The sequence below is a fragment of the Vigna unguiculata genome, chromosome 7 (genome assembly GCF_037176805.1).
Source record: "Vigna unguiculata cultivar grain cowpea cultivar isolate G323 ecotype 2 chromosome 7, ASM3717680v1, whole genome shotgun sequence".
NCBI lineage: Eukaryota > Viridiplantae > Streptophyta > Magnoliopsida > Fabales > Fabaceae > Vigna > Vigna unguiculata.
In genome coordinates this window covers 42,710,503-42,727,716 of record NC_140798.1, presented here as the reverse complement: position 1 = coordinate 42,727,716, position 17,214 = coordinate 42,710,503, and the positions used below count along the sequence as shown (strand labels likewise).

The window sequence follows — 17,214 nt, the reverse complement described above, 5'->3', positions numbered from 1 at the left end:
TAATTTTATAAACAAATTATATGATAATGTAAAATAATTATATTACTGTATATTTTATTAAAATTCGACTGCTTTCTGTCATTTACTAAGACAATACACATTTTGTAAATACAAAAAATAACTATTTTTGTATTATTTAATAATAATTTTATGTAAACTATATTCACTTTAATTATTGTTTCACGTTTGATTACTTACTGTAATTTATACTTTGGACCATAAAGATTTTTTTTTTGGAAAAAAATTAAGAGACTGTTCAAATTAAATTAATCGATTCCTTTAATCTATCTGAAATAATTTTTTTCTTCTTGTAAATAATAACGAGTTTAATATAAAATATGTAAGAAAAAGCTTAAATATATTTTATTTAGTTTATACTATAAAATATTTTTAACATAATCACATATATTAAAGAAAGTAATCAATCTTTTTTATTTTGTTAAATTTTTAAAACAATATTAATTTATCAGACTTGTCTTCATTCTTAATAATCTTGTAATCTCTTTTAACTAAAATAAATAATTTCATAATAATAAATATAGAATCGAATAATACATTACATATTGTTTGAACTCATTTTAATGTTGTTAGGTAATATTCATGCACATGAGTATAAATATTATTAATATTTAATTGTTTAAATAGGAAAGTAAAATGTTATTCAGATCAAATTATAGTTAACAATATTAGAGTTTTTTTCTGCAACTCACTTTCTCTTTACTACAACCCTCCCTCCCCTCGTCATTGCAAAGTCTACCCAAACTATAAATTATAGCAAACTAAATCATGCTACAAAATGTTATGTCTCATGATAATTTTGTGTTGTGGTTGCCTTAAACTAAAGATAAAATTTAAGAAAAAATGAAATCATGATCATTACTAAAATTTAGGAAAGCAAATGATAGATCCTTGTTTATTTGAATAAAGTTATTGTTGTTAAATTACGAAACTTTGGAGTGGATATTATTTATTATGTTATATTGTTTGTGAATCGTATTTGTGCAGAGGAAGTCAGTGGGGAGCAAGGATACGAAGGCTCCATCTATTGCCTCCTCCTCCATGTCACACCATCACTATCTTTTCCCAAATATTCTCTTCAACTTGCCAAATTCTGCTTATAAATTTTCTTTTAAAAATATTTTGAAAACTATGAACTAAAAAGCTAAATATTTTCAAAAATTGGATTATATTTCTCTTATTATTTCTTCTGTAACTTCCCAGGGAATCACAATATCTAAAGTAATTTTAACCTATTTATCTGTTTAGAGTTCTTTCGAACAAACTTTTCTATGAACATTTCTACTAGGGTAAATAAAATTGAATAAATTAATATTTTTTTACATATATGTTAATTTATAAATTGTTTTTCATGTTATTTTCTAATTTTAGTTTAATTGATATTACTTTTTTTTTTCTTTTGAAAATATTAATTGAAAAAGCTTCTCAAACTTCAAATTTAGGTGCCATAGTTAGGTGATGGCCAGTGGACCAATTTATGCTGCAGCATGAAAGCCCGAATCTATTGGCCCAGTTAAGCCCAGTGGACTTTTGAATATTGCAACAGGAAGGGGAACTCAACGTTAAGACTCTAATACTATTTTTGTTTTCTGGACGAAAATATTTCATTTTTGGTAGCCACCCAAGCACTGCAGTTAGAGGATCCAACTCATTTGTTCACTTTTGCTACTCATGATTGAATAACACATTATCCAATACAATGAAAAGAAATAAACATGATGAACAATTGAAAAGACAATAAATTTTGAAAATGTTCATTTAAAAAATACAAAATTTAGAAACAATCTATATTATATATGTATAACTATTTTTTATGTCAATTTTTAATTAGACAATTGTATTATTTAATAAATAAAAATGATATTTTTATTCATTTCGTTATGACTCACCGATATAATAAGTAGAAAGTTGCAAGAGTGAACCACTGAAGCGCGGAGTTTGCTCGAGTACATTCGAGCCTGCTCAAAAGCAATTCTATGTGAGAGTTAACGAGGTTAGAGGGTGTGGAACGTAAACTCCTCGTGATTTTGATAACCCTGTGTTCCAATAACTAAGTGTGGCTATGTCCACTAATAAACACTGAAAGATTTTGGATGGATTTTTTGAGCATTGATCACTAGCATGAGCAAGGCTGGGCAATCTCTGAAATGGGTTCTCTTGGATTTGATTCACAAGAGCAACGACTTGAGATCCTTCAAGCAAATCCATGCGCATCTATTGACTTCTGCCCTTGTTGCCAATGACTTGGTTGTTTCCAAAGCTGCAAACTTTTTGGGAAAACATGTCACAGATGTTCATTACCCTTGCAATTTCCTGAAGCAATTTGATTGGAACTTGAGCTCTTTCCCTTGCAACTTGATGATTTCTGGCTATGCCTCTGGTCACTTACCCTGGCTTGCAATCCTGATTTGTAGATGGACTGTTAGGAATGGTTTTGTGCCTGATGTGTACACTATCCTAGCAGTTTTGAAATCTTGTGCTAAGTTTTATGGGATTGTAGAGGTTAAACAGTTTCATTCCGTGGCTTTTAAGACTGGTTTGTGGTGCGACATTTATGTGCAAAACTCTTTTGTCCATGTGTATTGCATTTCTGGGGACACTGTTGGTGCTGGCAAGGTGTTTGATGACATGCTTGTGAGAGACGTGGTCTCTTGGACTGGTTTGATATCTGGGTATGTCAAGGCTGGGTTGTTTAATGAGGCCATCGCATTGTTCTTGAGAATGGATGTGGAACCTAATGTAGCAACCTTTGTGAGCATACTTGGGGCTTGTGGGAAATTGGGTTGTTTAAATTTGGGGAAAGGGATTCATGGGTTGGGTCTCAAATGTCTGTACGGGAAGGAGTTGGTGGTATGCAATGCTGTGTTAGATATGTATATGAAGTGTGAGTCTGCCACTGATGCAAGGCAAATGTTTGATGAGATACCTGAGAAAGATATTATTTCTTGGACTAGTATGATAAGCGGGTTAGTGCAGTGCCAGTATCCCAGTGAATCGCTGGACTTGTTCTGTCAAATGCAGGACTCAGGTTTTGAGCCGGATGGAGTTATACTAACAAGTGTGCTTTCTGCTTGTGCCAGCCTTGGGCTTCTTGACTATGGCAGATGGGTCCATCAGTACATTGATGAATGCCGTATCAAGTGGGATGTTCATATAGGAACGACATTGGTTGACATGTATGCAAAGTGTGGTTGTATAGACATGGCGCAGCGTATCTTCAGTGGAATGCCTTCTAGGAATATCCGTACTTGGAATGCCTATATAGGTGGCCTAGCAATAAATGGACATGGGAGAGAAGCATTGAAACTATTTGAAGATTTGATCGAGTCTGGTGCAAAGCCTAATGAAGTGACATTTCTTGCTGTTTTTACAGCTTGCTGCCATTCTGGTTTGGTCAGCGAAGGCCGAAAGTATTTCAATGAGATGTCAAGTCCCCTCTACAATCTTTCTCCCTTGTTAGAACACTACGGCTGCATGGTTGATTTACTCTGCAGAGCAGGACTGGTGGAGGAAGCTGGGGAGTTGATAAAGACAATGCCCATGCCCCCTGATGTGCAGATCATAGGAGCGCTTTTGAGTGCCTGTAATACATATGGGAATGTTGGATTCACCCAAGAAATCTTGAAATCACTGCAGAATTTTGAATTCCAAGATAGTGGCATATACGTGCTTCTTTCTAATCTGTATGCCACAAACAAGAAATGGGCTGACGTGAGAAATGTTAGGAGACTGATGAAGCAGAAAGGAATAAGCAAGGCTCCTGGGTCTAGCATTATAAGGGTGGATGGTAAGAGTCATGAATTTTTAGTTGGAGACAGTAGTCATCCCTATAGTGAGGATATTTACGTACTATTGAACATCCTTGCCAATCAAATATACTCTGAGGGGCATATTAATACTCTCTGCTAATCAGACAAGCACGTTTGGTCCTGAGCTCTGTCTATGGACTCGAGCAACTTCTAATGATGCATTCTATAAAGTGTCCCTAAATAATTTTAGACTTGTCTTATTTACTATGTTCCCTCCATGGCCAGATTGGGACTTGATATGGAAGTTCATAATAGTTACACGAGACCACTGCATTTATGGAAAAGATACGGGTCACTCTTTGCCAAATTAAACTTAAGCTTATGCATTGAGAAGCAGCTGAGGAGCAAGGTGGATTCATAGGTAACCTCTTTTAGGGGCCAAAGGGAAATTTTATCTGGCATCTGCGACACAGTGACAACGTTTCAAGTTTATGTTTGTGAGCTTTGACGAGACCACAGGGTCAATGGTCACCTGAACTTTGACGAGACCACAAGCTCTGACATGAAACAGAATCATAATAGAAATAGAAGCCACTTGGGTAAGTTCAGATACGGAATACGTCAACACATTCAATGGCACGTGGTCATAATAGTAAAAGAACTCTACCATTACTTGTAGGAGTTTTCCTGGAGCTTGAGCATGCTGACTTGTTTATTTTCTTCCAAATGAGATTCCAATTTTAAAGAAGAGAAATTCTTGACAATAAACATAATTTACACGACTTGTGTAAATTAAAGTAGTTATTTGACCAAGTACTTGCATAGTTAGTTAAGAGGGGGTTTCAGAAATTGTCTATTCCGGAATGTGTCGTTTTCATCGAAAAGGTTTAGAAAAGAAAAATACAATTACACGTATACTTTGAGTTTATTTATTATGACTATTGCTGAAATGAAAGAAGAACCAACAGCCTCCTCAGATGTGTACGTGAGAGAAATTAAAATACATTAATGATGTGAAGTTCTTAGTGGAGAAATGTGACTTCTTTGAATAAGCTTCTTGGTCGGCTGCATTCCATAGAGGCCGTGTTTGAATAATGGGTATGTCAAGTCTCTTGAACAACTTCGAATTCCTGGTCAACAAAGAAAATGAAGATATCAAAGTCAAATTTAATCCCTTATTGGTATTTTTAGAATACTATTCAGATTTTGTTCTTTTACGGTTTTGAAGTGACAAAACAATTTCTGGCTTTATGCTCCATTTTTTTTTTATATTTAATTATCGTTTACTGTGTGTGATGCCTAAGCATTCCGAAACAAATAGAGATAGATTCTATGTGATTATTCCAATTTGACCATATATTTTTCAAGACACAATGCATATTTGGACTTTCAAACGCACTGAGATATATTCAGGAAAGGCCAAGATACTTTGTAGGCTGATTTTGTAAGTAAACATATATCATTAAAGAACGGTTACTAACTAAATAGAATACTATTCTATTTAGTTATTATTCATTAAAGAATGGCCACAAACTTTTTCTGCTTTCTTTGGTAATTCTCTGATTTTTCGGAAGGTTGTCAAATAAGATATTGTATCCAAATCTTATGCATTATAATCACTTGCTAGTGAAATTGTTTGGCAGTAATGATCACTCAAATATTTTGAAGTTTCACTTGACACAATTATGCTCTTATGTGATAACAAATTTGCCACGCACTTTACTTATAACTCCTTCTACATAACAGAGATCTAAACATGTAGATACCGTTTGTCATTTTATCTGTGAGCTTGGTTCAAAAGCAACTCTTCACTCTCTTTCACGTCAAAATTGAGCATCAAATATCTAATATATTTACAAAAGCCATTTTTGTTGTTGTCTTCAATCCTTTCATCGACAAGTTGGAAATCATAAATATCTATTATTGGACTTGAGGATATCAGAATCAAATATAATTAAATGTTATACATGTTATATATTATTAGTTATTTTACTTCTTTTTTTATTCATTTTATTAGTTCATTACTATTACATATAATCTTCTCTTATATACAAATATCATCATGATTCAATGAATTATTTTATTTCTTTCTATCTTGATAATGTGCATACAAGGACAAGATACAAATCCTCATCAAAATTCACACCCTTTAGTCTTCTGTGTATCACAAACCAGAAGAATAAATGAAATTTATTGAATTAAACTTCAATTGTTTTCTGATTTAGAGCCGTGTATCTCCATCTCTCCTTCTCCACAAAATCAGCATCAAGAAACCTGGCAACAAAAGTCCATAGTTTATATACATCTTCAAAATTAGCCAGGAAGCTTAATGCAGCAGTAACTACTGTTACTCCTAGTTTATCCCTATCTTTCTTCTTGTTGGAGGTTAGTCCCTGGCCTCTTCCTTCTTTGGTCTGTAGAACTTTTCCCTTGTCTTCTGAATACTTATCTGCAAACCAAATATGATGCAGAAACCCATAGCTCAGAGATATATTGTTCCTATCAGCAAGTTTCTGTACAAGGACAGGCTCAACCTTCTCGCCCTTCCAATCAAACACATTGAATGCCAAAGCAGGCCCTCTATCAAATTTTACCTTTGGGCCATAAATCTTGACTAGGGGTTCCCCTGCTGCATTAGGGTGCTTCAGCTTCATCATGGAGTTCACCAGCCAATTTATCAGGTACCTTGTTCTATTGGTGATCATTGTCAATCCCAAAGAGTCCACTTGATCCAAACATCTGCACTCAATGTTGAATCCCCCGTTCTCACCATCTTGTGCTTTCTTATTTTGATGTCTCTCAACCACTTCTTTTGCTTCAACACTTCCAGAGCCTCCTTTTGCCTCTGCTGGTGCCACCATTACCTGAAGCTCACATGATTCTTCTTCAACTTTTAAAGCTTGCGAAGTTTGTATCCGACCAGAGAAAGAATTTAAGGAAGACAATTCTTGGTCTTGCAAGCTAGATAATGGTTTTTGTTTGCAGTTCCCAGAAGAACACTTATCTTCTGATGACTGACGTAGAAACCTATCTGGTACGAGGTTCACAATTCCTGCGCAAGAAGAGGATTCAAGAGTGGTGATAGCAGATTTCTTGACAAAAAGGCATCCAAACCCTGATGGATTTTCTCCGAAGACCTTGTAGAATGAACAGATGAGAAAGTCAGGTCGAAAGAGAGAGAGGCCAAAGCTATCCATGTCTTTGGGTCCCAATGCACAGGCATCGATCAACACATGCCATCCATTCTCCTGTGCTATGCTCATCCACAGGTAAGGATATCTTGCTCCTGTTACCCTGGAGTGAAGTGGAAACACGAAGAGACCCCTCTTCTTTTTCTTCTTCCTCTTGCTAACAATCATCTTCCTCAGTTTTGTTGACTGAATCCTCAGCCTTGACCATGAGAACTCTGCTGACATGGCCTTGGCTCCTCTCTTCTCGGAGCAACTGATCATTGCTTCCACTGCCTCACTCTCATAGTCATAAACTGTCAGAAGCTTCTTGCTAGATTGGAATGGATACGAGTCTGCCACGAGTTTGAAAGCTGAAGTTCTGTTTGCTGTGAAAACCATGAAGTAGTCATTTTCAGAAATGTTGAGAAACTTCATTATTCTTCTCTTCATGGCAGACTCAAACTCTGACTCCTGCCCCCCATGAAGCAAAAGTGTTTTCAGATTCCCGGTCTTGTAGGATATGCTAAAGAAGGGAATATCCGAATATTGGGGTGGGGAAAGAGGTGTTGAAGAAGAGGCAAGTTGGGTTTTTGAGGTGTCATGGTGGTGTTGGCGTTGGTAATAGGAGAAGAGGCCAATACCAATGTAGTCAAGGCATGATTGGTTGGAGAAAGAGAGATGGTAATATTCCTTAGCTCTTAAATGGTCCACTTGGTCAGTTTCGGAGTACTGAGGATAAACTTTCTTGAATTCACCGAATGATTCATGAAGAGAAGGAAGGGACTCATGGTTGGTGAATTTGGTGTTTGGGAAGATATAGGATGACGTGGTGGCTACAAAACTGTGGCGACACTCTGCAGAACTGTTTCTGGGTTTGGTTGTTGTGTTCTGAGATTGAGGTGGTGCAGGATTGAACAATAGAGTAGGGCAACAACCTTGAGGGCATGGTTGGGAGCCCTCATTTTGACCAAGGGACTGCATCTTTTTTTTCTTCTCTGCACTCAGAGACAATTCTGGTTGTTATATATACCTGTTTGACAGATGGATTTATTCTCTGTTAAAACAAACATAAAGATCACATAAATTTTGTATTGATTTATCTGTAATTATGTGGCTGACACAGTACTGTGTGAACACACTGACAAGGTCAGGTAGCACAATTTGGACTATTTCTTCGTTTCTTGGGTAGTTTGTCAAGTTGACCTCTTAGTTATATTGTGTCTCATAGTCCAATCAATCTGCTTCAAGGCGTGATGGTGGTGCTGATGTATGCTTTGGGGGATTTCTTTACACGTTATTATAGATAAAGAAAAGGTAAAAACATTTCTTGTTGCACCTAATTAAATTATTTTGTTTACTTTTACTCACTACTGACTCCTCTCCAATTCTTTTGTTCTTTTGGTCAATTCACCTTCTCCTTTTTCAAATAGTGGCTATTCATGGTAACGGAGAAATTATCTTAAGTGATCAAAGTAAAGTTAAGAACACTTGGTCATTGCATATACAGAAAAAAATTACGACATATGCGTATGCAAGCAAGTAACTTTACTTGACATAAAACCAAGAGTTAAATTTTGAGAGAATAGTAACAAAATTGTTGACTGTGTTAGCTAGTAACTAAGTTTGGTCTAATGGGAAATCTGGTACAAAAATCTTTGGTGCATGGGTGAAGAATGAACACGTTTGTGAGAGTAAAAGGTGGAGCCAGGTACTTGAAAGCAAAGCAATAGTGAGTGGAGGACAGAATGGTCGTTATCTAAGGCGGCATTATCGATTAGGTCGTAAAGAAAAATCTCTTGAAAAATCTTCTAAGTACTTCGTTTGCTTAAGGTTTAAGTGTTGCAAAATACATGAAAACAAAAGCTCCATGATTGTGGATGCATTATTACATGCACTTGTAAGATTGTTGAATGTGTTGAGTGCACATATTGTGTCGATGATATTAAACTATTTTTTGGAAGTGAGGTTACATTATTATTGGTTGGGATGCTTAATGTGCGAGGACACTGGGCTCAGTAACCCAAATAAATAGGAGGCATGCTTATGATGAGGAAAACCCTTTATTCAAAAAAGAACAAAGTGAATTTGACTGCCATTAAAGTCACTTCAATTAACGAAAAAGAAAAGGCAAAGCTGCAGGCAACAGCACAAAGAAGGTTTGGTATGTTTTGCGGGAAACCGAGGAAAAAGAAGAGTGCAAAATTTGTTGCGAAATTAAGGGTTACCAAAGGCCAAATACCTTTATTATATTATAACTCTTGAAGCTACCCATAATAACTTGATACATATAGTTTAAATAAAATAATAAACATATTGGCTCCAGACATTTTGTTTTTATATTTCATATTAGGAACATCATACAAAAGGAACATTGATGTGTTCGTCAGAAGAATAATATAGACACGTGTTAAACTATTCACTTTAGTTAACCCCTCTTTCTTTCTACATTAACACACCGAGAGTTTTGTTTACTGAAGTTTAATTAAGCTTTAAATTATTTAAAAATATCCTACATTTTCAGGTAGTTGCACCAATAAAGAAGAGTTGCTGCAAAAAATAATGCTTTGAATGATAGATGGAAATGGACATTGGACAGCTTGTGCTTACTTTTGGAATTTGTTTTTATTCCATTTCTTTGGATCCAATAATTTCCATTTTTTACTGTAGTTTGGTTTGGTGGAGTGATGAGAGAACTTTTATAAATTAATTTATAAAGAAATTAATTCAAACTTATGTTAAAAGTTATTTTCACTTTTTTTTCATTTTTTTACTTTTTTTTTCCTAAATCTAGTATGTTATTTAAGTTTCTTGTCTGAATTAGCTTTTCATTCTCACCCTAAAATATTTATTTATGTGTGGTTTATTTAATCATTTAATGTTATAAATTTTACTTTTTCATGATTATACTTAAAAAATTATCTACAGAAGTTCTTCCATATATGCATATTGTTTTTCTTTTTTTACTTTTCCTCAATTCCTACCATTCAGAGTCGCATAAACTGAAAAGAATATATAAATAGAATGTATAAAGACTAAAAACAATGAAGGAATTAAAAGAAGAAAAAAAATTGAATGTATGCATCAAACAAACAACTTTATTTATTCATCAACCCTCTCTTCAACTTTTATCTACCACCAACTTAGGAATCAACGGTTGACATTTTAACCTTTGTTTTTGATTATAAACAATGAAAAACCACCGAATGAAAATTTGGGTATATTATTTCACTACTAAAAAAATTAATATTTTTTATTAATTTTGTTTTAAATTTTTTTAAAGAAATATCTATAAATATTCTTATAAAAAAATTACAGATTACGAATTTTATAATTTTGTAAGAAATAATTATCTACGAAGGAATTATCTACCAATTAAAATTTTTAGAAAAACAACATAAATAAATTTTTTTTATAAATTATTTTAATAAATTTATAAAAAAAATCAATATAATATGAAATTTTTTAATAGTGTATTAGACTAAAACATCCGGTTTAAAAATATTGACTCATACTCAAATATATAATTATATTTGATAACAAAAGCCACGATTGTTAATGGAATAGATACTAAAAATAACTTTACTGTCCCCTGTATTAAATATTTACCCCAAGTTAAATTTTTACTTATTATATGTAGGATGTGCTAAACCTCGTGGATGTTTTGTGTTTGTTGAATAAACTGGCTGAAATTGTATGACATATATTGCAATGTCCTCATGTACTCATGGTATATTTTAAAGATATAAACCAAAAATGTGAAAATCTACATTTATAATATAAAAACTAAAATTATGAAAATTTTAAAATATAAATATACAAATAAAAAATGTCAAAATCTAATTCCTAATTAAAATGTGATTTATCACATTTCTAAATATATTATCTAATAAATTGTTAATCGAATCATAATCTCTAATCATAAAATAGTTGCATGTACAGTAGCACCAATTATGATAAATTTATTCATCAACATTTTATATGTGTAAACAATTATAATTATAATAATTTTTTTTTTTTAACTAATGGCTTTAAAAAAATAATGAATGAATTTTTGTACTACTTTAACATTATCTGTTGTGAGATAATTTACTTTGAGCAGCATGTGCATATAAATGTCTTATAACTTTACGAAATTATTAAAGGCTTAATATATGTCCATATATTTTAGAGGATACTAACATAGCAATACTGGAACAGTTTAGAAATATATATATATATATATATATATATATATATATATATATATATATATATATAATTTGGATGGACGTGTTTGACTACTCAAATGCAATCAGTGAAATTCAAATAATTTGATAAAAAATCAGTGTAAAATTCAATTAATCCAATCCAATTTTATGATAAAATTAATCATTTATAAAATTAGAAAATATTCTGCATCAATAACATTGTTATAAAAATAGACTATTTTAAGTAAAAAAAAAAAACCCTCATTTTTTTCATCATAAAAATATATATTGCTAGTAAAAAGAATCAAATTAGTGATAGTATAACGCTATTTTACCAATACTTTTTTCACAACATATCTTACAATAAGAATAGACTTTGAAAGACAAGAATAAAAAAAATTGTAAAATAAGATAAATGTTGAAATAGAAAAAGAAGAAAAGAGTTATAGAAATGTTATACAATAGTTGGAGTGACGATAATATATTGTGATTATATTTAATTTATACTTCATATTATATTACATTACCGTATACTAATTATGTTTAACCAAAGTGTAATGTTAATTCAGCATTTCTAGCAACCCTTCACAACTTGACAGAGCAAGAACACAAATCATAGCAGATTCCTGATTTGGACGGTCCAAAAGGTTTATTGATAAAGACATCAAGGTTCTTGGAATAAGCCTTCTTCTTACTTTTATGTTTGTGTTTGCTTTCAATGTTTCCAACCTCATCAAGTCTGCAACTTCTATTTTTCTTAGTTCTCATTAGTTATGTTCTTACTTTTTATGTGAATAAGGTTTGAGTGTAAGTTTAGATTGTTTTCGTTATTTTTTATGGACCACATTACTTTGACATTAAAAGAAATATATCCTTCCAATTATTATTTTTTGATAAATTTTTTTTTACAACTTGACATAGTTTAAATGGATTTAAAATATAAAAAAATGAAAAATTCACTTAAAAAATGATAAAAGGTTATAAAATAAAATTGTCAAAATTTAGTTGTTATAATATAATTTTTTTATTATTTTATTATTATATAAATATAAAAATTATTACTTTTTTATTCACTATTTTATCTCTGACAGTTGTCAAATAGCTTTTATGGTGTCAAAAAATCAACTTTCATTTTTTATTCATGTGTTGTGTTCTTTAATATAGGAGTAGATTAACCCATTATCGTTAAAAATTAAATTAAAAGATTAAATTATATTTATTGGAATTATTATCATGTTCGCTTTAAACATTCATTAAAGTAATTACTAAGATTTGATATTAATGAGCATGTTTTCGAGTTTTACATGTTTAATCAAAGAAAAGTGCTATTTGGATTGATGTATTTGGCGATTTGGTTTATACATTCTTTTGTCATTGGAGTTTTTAGGGATACTTTCAGTTTCTTTCTTATTTTAGGATTTTGATTTATATGGTTAATTAATTAATTAATTAGTTAATCCTTTAATTTATGCATGATGTACTATAATTGACATCTGAGATAGATACAAGAGAAAGTGAAAGCATTCTTGAATTGCAAAATCATATGTTAATCAAAGAAGAACATCTTGGAGTTATTATGAGACCATATAATCTCAGTAAGTTTTTCTCTACCTTAAGTGTTCTACAAGTGAACAATAAAGGAAACATATGTATCCATCAACTATATCGAACTATGTTGTTACATTATGTTTCCTTAAAAAAATAAAAACTTGTGGAACTAAAGAAGAAGAAGAAGAAGACGAAGTCACTTGTGTGATCCTTGCATACTGGTTCAGTGGTCTCTTCAATGGAGTGAATGATGATATGCACCGAATAGCGTAGAAGATTACATGTTAAGCTAAAGCAGCAACAGGGCAACTCTCCTTTGGCAAGATATTTCATGAGATGATCATGTCATTTCCTGCCAACAAAGAGAAGCCCTATGACTGATTTGCTTATTCACTGCTGTTGCACAACAACGTTCCATGAACATAGCAATTTATAATCCCAGGACATGGAATAAACTAATAATCAAAAGCATATGCTTAAGGCTTATGCTGTGAATATTCTTCAAGGAATTTGAGGGTGATTTCCCTTCATGAGAAACAGGTCATCCTCTTTCTCTATCTCACCTGCTTTTTAGTAAAAATGGGGAAAGTAGGTGAAAGTTAGATGCTTCTTCCATTTCATGAAGGTGCCATGGGGTTGGGGTACCACATGTTGCAGAGCATATGCTAATGTCTCTTTCTCTTACTTAAACTATGTTGTGAATGCAACAACTTGTTTTCTAATGTTTATTAGTCCAGCCACCATTTTAAGTGTTACATGTGTCCTTTGAAATTAAGATAATGGTCATCTTTACTTGGACCATAAAGACAGAGAATTTTTTGAAGATATTTTTTGGTATCATAAATCTTGCAATTCTGACTTCATTTATGCTATGACTGTGAATTTAGTTTTTGGTTTTAGACTCCATCCAAAGTCATTAATAAGACAAGGTGAACCAATCTTAAAGAGAAAAAAGAAACAGAAGTTATTTAATTATATTAATTTTGTTTATTTAGTGGACTGTGTGGGAATATTAATTCAGTATGTCATCATGCTCTAACTTTAAAAGGGATTAAACAATTTCTCTCCAATTTTTTGTATCAAATTGCAATTATATTACTGAGATAACAATATTATAATAGAAAAAAAATAACAGGTGCAAATGTTGTCCTATAAACAGATACAGCATTCTGAAGAAAAGAGAAAGAGATCTAAGTGACAACCCAAATACTACACAGCACACTGATAAGAAACAGCAGAAAATATGCACTCAATTGATCCCTTCACTTTTCTGTCCACCGAAGATTCTTTTGTTTATAATTTTTTCTCCCATGTACCTGTATCAAATTGACAAAAATAAGTTACTAAATCATTGTTATTATTATTATTATCAATATCAAATCACAAGTATTCCAATAATTGTTTACCTTCCAAGCATCATGACAGTGGCTTGAGGATTAGTCCCAGGTGTGCGATAAAAGGTGGATCCATCAATTACCCTGAGAGCTTCGACCCCAATAACCTTATAATCATGATCAACTACTTTACCAGTGAGACACCCTCCATGGTAATGCCAAATTGTTAGCACAGTGTCTCTGCAATACTGCTGTAAAGAATGAGCAGCATTAGCATGCTTTGGCCTCAAGTTCATTGGTATCAGCAACATCAACTCCATCAGAGCATGGACCGGCAAGTTGGGGTACCGGAACTTTGATAACGCTTTTGAGTTTATCACATCAATGATGGTTTTCATGCCTTCAACACAGATTCTCAAGTCCTCTGGATCCTTGAAATAGTTAAAGGTAACTGATGGATTATCATTGGGATTTGTGGTTATCAGCTCCAAATGACCTGTGGATCGTGGTCCCGTGATCTTTTCAATGATGATTCCTCCTTTCAGAGTTGAACCCGTTAAAAATCTAACAAAGTCCGAAACCCTCTGCTTGTTTTCTGAGGAAATCGTCGAAGGCTGACCCGACTTCAAACAACAACAAATTTCAGAACAAAAGCATTCTTATTAGTAAACATTCAAGTTCAAAAAGCAAGCAGCATATGGGACACTGACCTGGTTCGACACAAATTCAAAAATCTTTTGCAGTCTTTCAGACCAAGAATGTCCCAAACTTAATCCACTGCCTGTTTCGATGAAGCTACCAGACTTTGTGATCCCCACTGTTTGGACCAGAGAGATTTCTACAGGCAAAGGGGAAGGAACCACTAGAACGTTCATTGGATTATCTGCCATCTCTTGACCCACCCATTGCCGATCCAAAACCACCGTGATTCCATGACCCTGCAGATGTTTAGCAGGACCAATCCCACTCAGCATCAGCAACTGTGGGCTCCCAATTGCTCCAGCTGATAAAATTATCTCATTCTTTCCTTTTCTGTTTAAGTATGCTCTATGCATCTCTCCCAATGCATCTACGAACATTACTCCATAAGCTTCTGGTCTTCTTTTTCCTGTAAAAAAAGAATGCTCAAACGCATTGCCATCACTCTTACTATACAATAAGGAAAACAAGGAAGCCAAGTTTGTTAAATTTCATCACAGAACCAATCCACCTTACAAAACTAATAATTTTATGTTATTTTCTTCTCCTTACCTGTGTTATATCTGAATAGTATCTTCTGCACTGTGGCATGGAGATAAACAGAAATTTTGTTGGGATCAGCATAGTCTAACAAATCAGCTGCAGTGTGCCTGTTACCCTTCTTATCAAAAATTGTCCCTCCAATCTTAGTCCCATTTAAGTGATCATAAGTAAAGTTATTATAAGGCAACACACCTACTTCCACCAACCCATCCCTCACTGCTGACTGCCACTGCAGCATAGGGGGCTCAAAAACCACCTTTCTTTCGACCCATTTATAAGATTCCTCAGCCAAAGATTCATTCCAACCAGAAATCCTTATGAAGTCAGAGCTAGCCCTTGAATAGAACCCTGCGTTCAAGACAGAGCCACCACCCAGAACACGAGCCCTCGCATTGAGTACCCCATCTGTGGATATGAACGGTTGGGAAAACGATGAAGGGCTTATGTCAGCCAGGGAATGGACAAAGTTCTTTAGGTTGATTCGCTCTGGGTTTGTGTAAGGAGAACCTCCTCTTTCCAGGACTAGAACTCTTGCACCCTGTGAGAGAGTTGCTGCAAGGGGACACCCACTTGTTCCTCCACCAATCACAATGTAGTCATAAGACAAAAATGGTGGAGCAGATGTTGCTTCTCTTACAAATGCGTACTTCGAAGCTGCATGGACACATGAGAAACAAAAACAAATGCATGAGGTGAAAAAAGTTCCAAACAGACTCTACGAATGCAACAATATGGGACTCACAAAAAAATTTGAAAAGGAAAAGTCGTAGTTCACAACAAAGCATTTACCTTGTCCAGAATGAGATAAACCAGACAGGAATATGCACTCAACAAGAAGTGCCCACATAAATTTATCCAACATCGAACCCATTGTTGTCAGGAACTTGGAAGATCTGTTCCAAAGAGTTGAAACCCTTCTTATAATAACCAGAAATTTAAAGTCACCACTACATGCACTACCCTTTGCTCTTGTCTGTTCAACAACATTCAAAGTTTGTCTCATTCCATACAAAGATCAAGTGTTCTTGAAAATGCATGAAGCGTGACAGGGACATCGATTGGATCTTTTAAATTGCCCTATAAACTATACGTCAAAATTATCATTTGTGGTTAACCAAAATATTCATTGTTGTATCACAATCATAAAGAAAACCTTATACAACTCTCAAGATTAGAGAGGGTAAAAACACGACAAACGAAAGTATTTCAGATATCCAAACTGAAACAACCTTTCTTGTAAATTAAGTTAACCTACATTTTTCTTTTAAAGAATCCTATATTGTTATTTTACACTGTAATGGTAAGATCCACGAGTCAACTAATAAACCTTAGATTTTATCTAGAGATGACTCCTTGTGAAATGCACAAGTAAATTATTTGAATATTGTTTGACTGGAGTATATTGAAATGCACTATTTTAATTTTTTATGTGGGTTAGTCTTAGATGTGTTCTTTGTAACAATAATGTAAGTTTACTATAATTTTTTTCAGTTTTTGCATTCAAACAACATTTACAGCAATAATCTAATCTAACATTTATTTTCTTTGATATCGTATAATGCAGTATCTTCTTTGTTGAGTTTTTATACTTTTCTGTCATGGTTAGATGTGTCTTTTTACTGAAAGTTTTTAACACATTAATATCAACAACATGCCCTCATGAGTAAATTATTTTTCAAGTTTTGCACAATCCTATATATCTTTTAATCAATATTTTTAAAAGTGAATTCGTCAAATCAATAGCTTAATAGTTCAACAGTATTCTAATGGTGATTGGACTAGTATCACTTGAATTATTATAATAATTAAATAATATAAAATATATATATAATATCATTATCATCTGATGTTAAAAAATTAAAATAAGAAATGTATAAAAATCTTAATATATTTTTGGAGAAAAATAAAAAATTAGGTATTGACATTTAAAGTAAATATAAAAATTAAAATAAAATATATTAATCAT

The 17,214-nt window shown here is 33.0% G+C and overlaps 3 protein-coding genes across 3 annotated transcripts; 1 reads left to right on the top strand and 2 right to left on the bottom strand.

Moving 5' to 3' along the window:
• The first annotated feature begins 1,922 nt into the window (after positions 1-1,922).
• On the top strand, positions 1,923-5,018 carry LOC114190563 (Pentatricopeptide repeat (PPR-like) superfamily protein). The gene has a single exon (XM_028079504.2). It carries the CDS (start codon positions 2,140-2,142, stop codon positions 3,925-3,927), a length of 1,788 nt encoding a protein of 595 aa, XP_027935305.1. The 5' UTR covers positions 1,923-2,139; the 3' UTR covers positions 3,928-5,018.
• Positions 5,019-5,830: 812 nt separating this feature from the next.
• LOC114192350 (uncharacterized) lies at positions 5,831-8,103 on the bottom strand. The gene has a single exon (XM_028082047.2). The coding sequence runs from the start codon at positions 7,916-7,918 to the stop codon at positions 5,966-5,968; it is 1,953 nt and encodes a 650-aa protein (XP_027937848.1). The 5' UTR covers positions 7,919-8,103; the 3' UTR covers positions 5,831-5,965.
• A 5,651-nt stretch (positions 8,104-13,754) lies between these two features.
• On the bottom strand, positions 13,755-16,328 carry LOC114192811 (protein HOTHEAD-like). Its single transcript, XM_028082632.2, has 5 exons — positions 16,038-16,328; positions 15,258-15,902; positions 14,717-15,114; positions 14,079-14,629; positions 13,755-13,988 (listed from the first exon to the last, which is right to left on the bottom strand). Exons 1-5 carry the CDS (start codon positions 16,249-16,251, stop codon positions 13,922-13,924), a joined length of 1,875 nt encoding a protein of 624 aa, XP_027938433.1. The 5' UTR covers positions 16,252-16,328; the 3' UTR covers positions 13,755-13,921.
• Between the last annotated feature and the right edge of the window lie 886 nt (positions 16,329-17,214).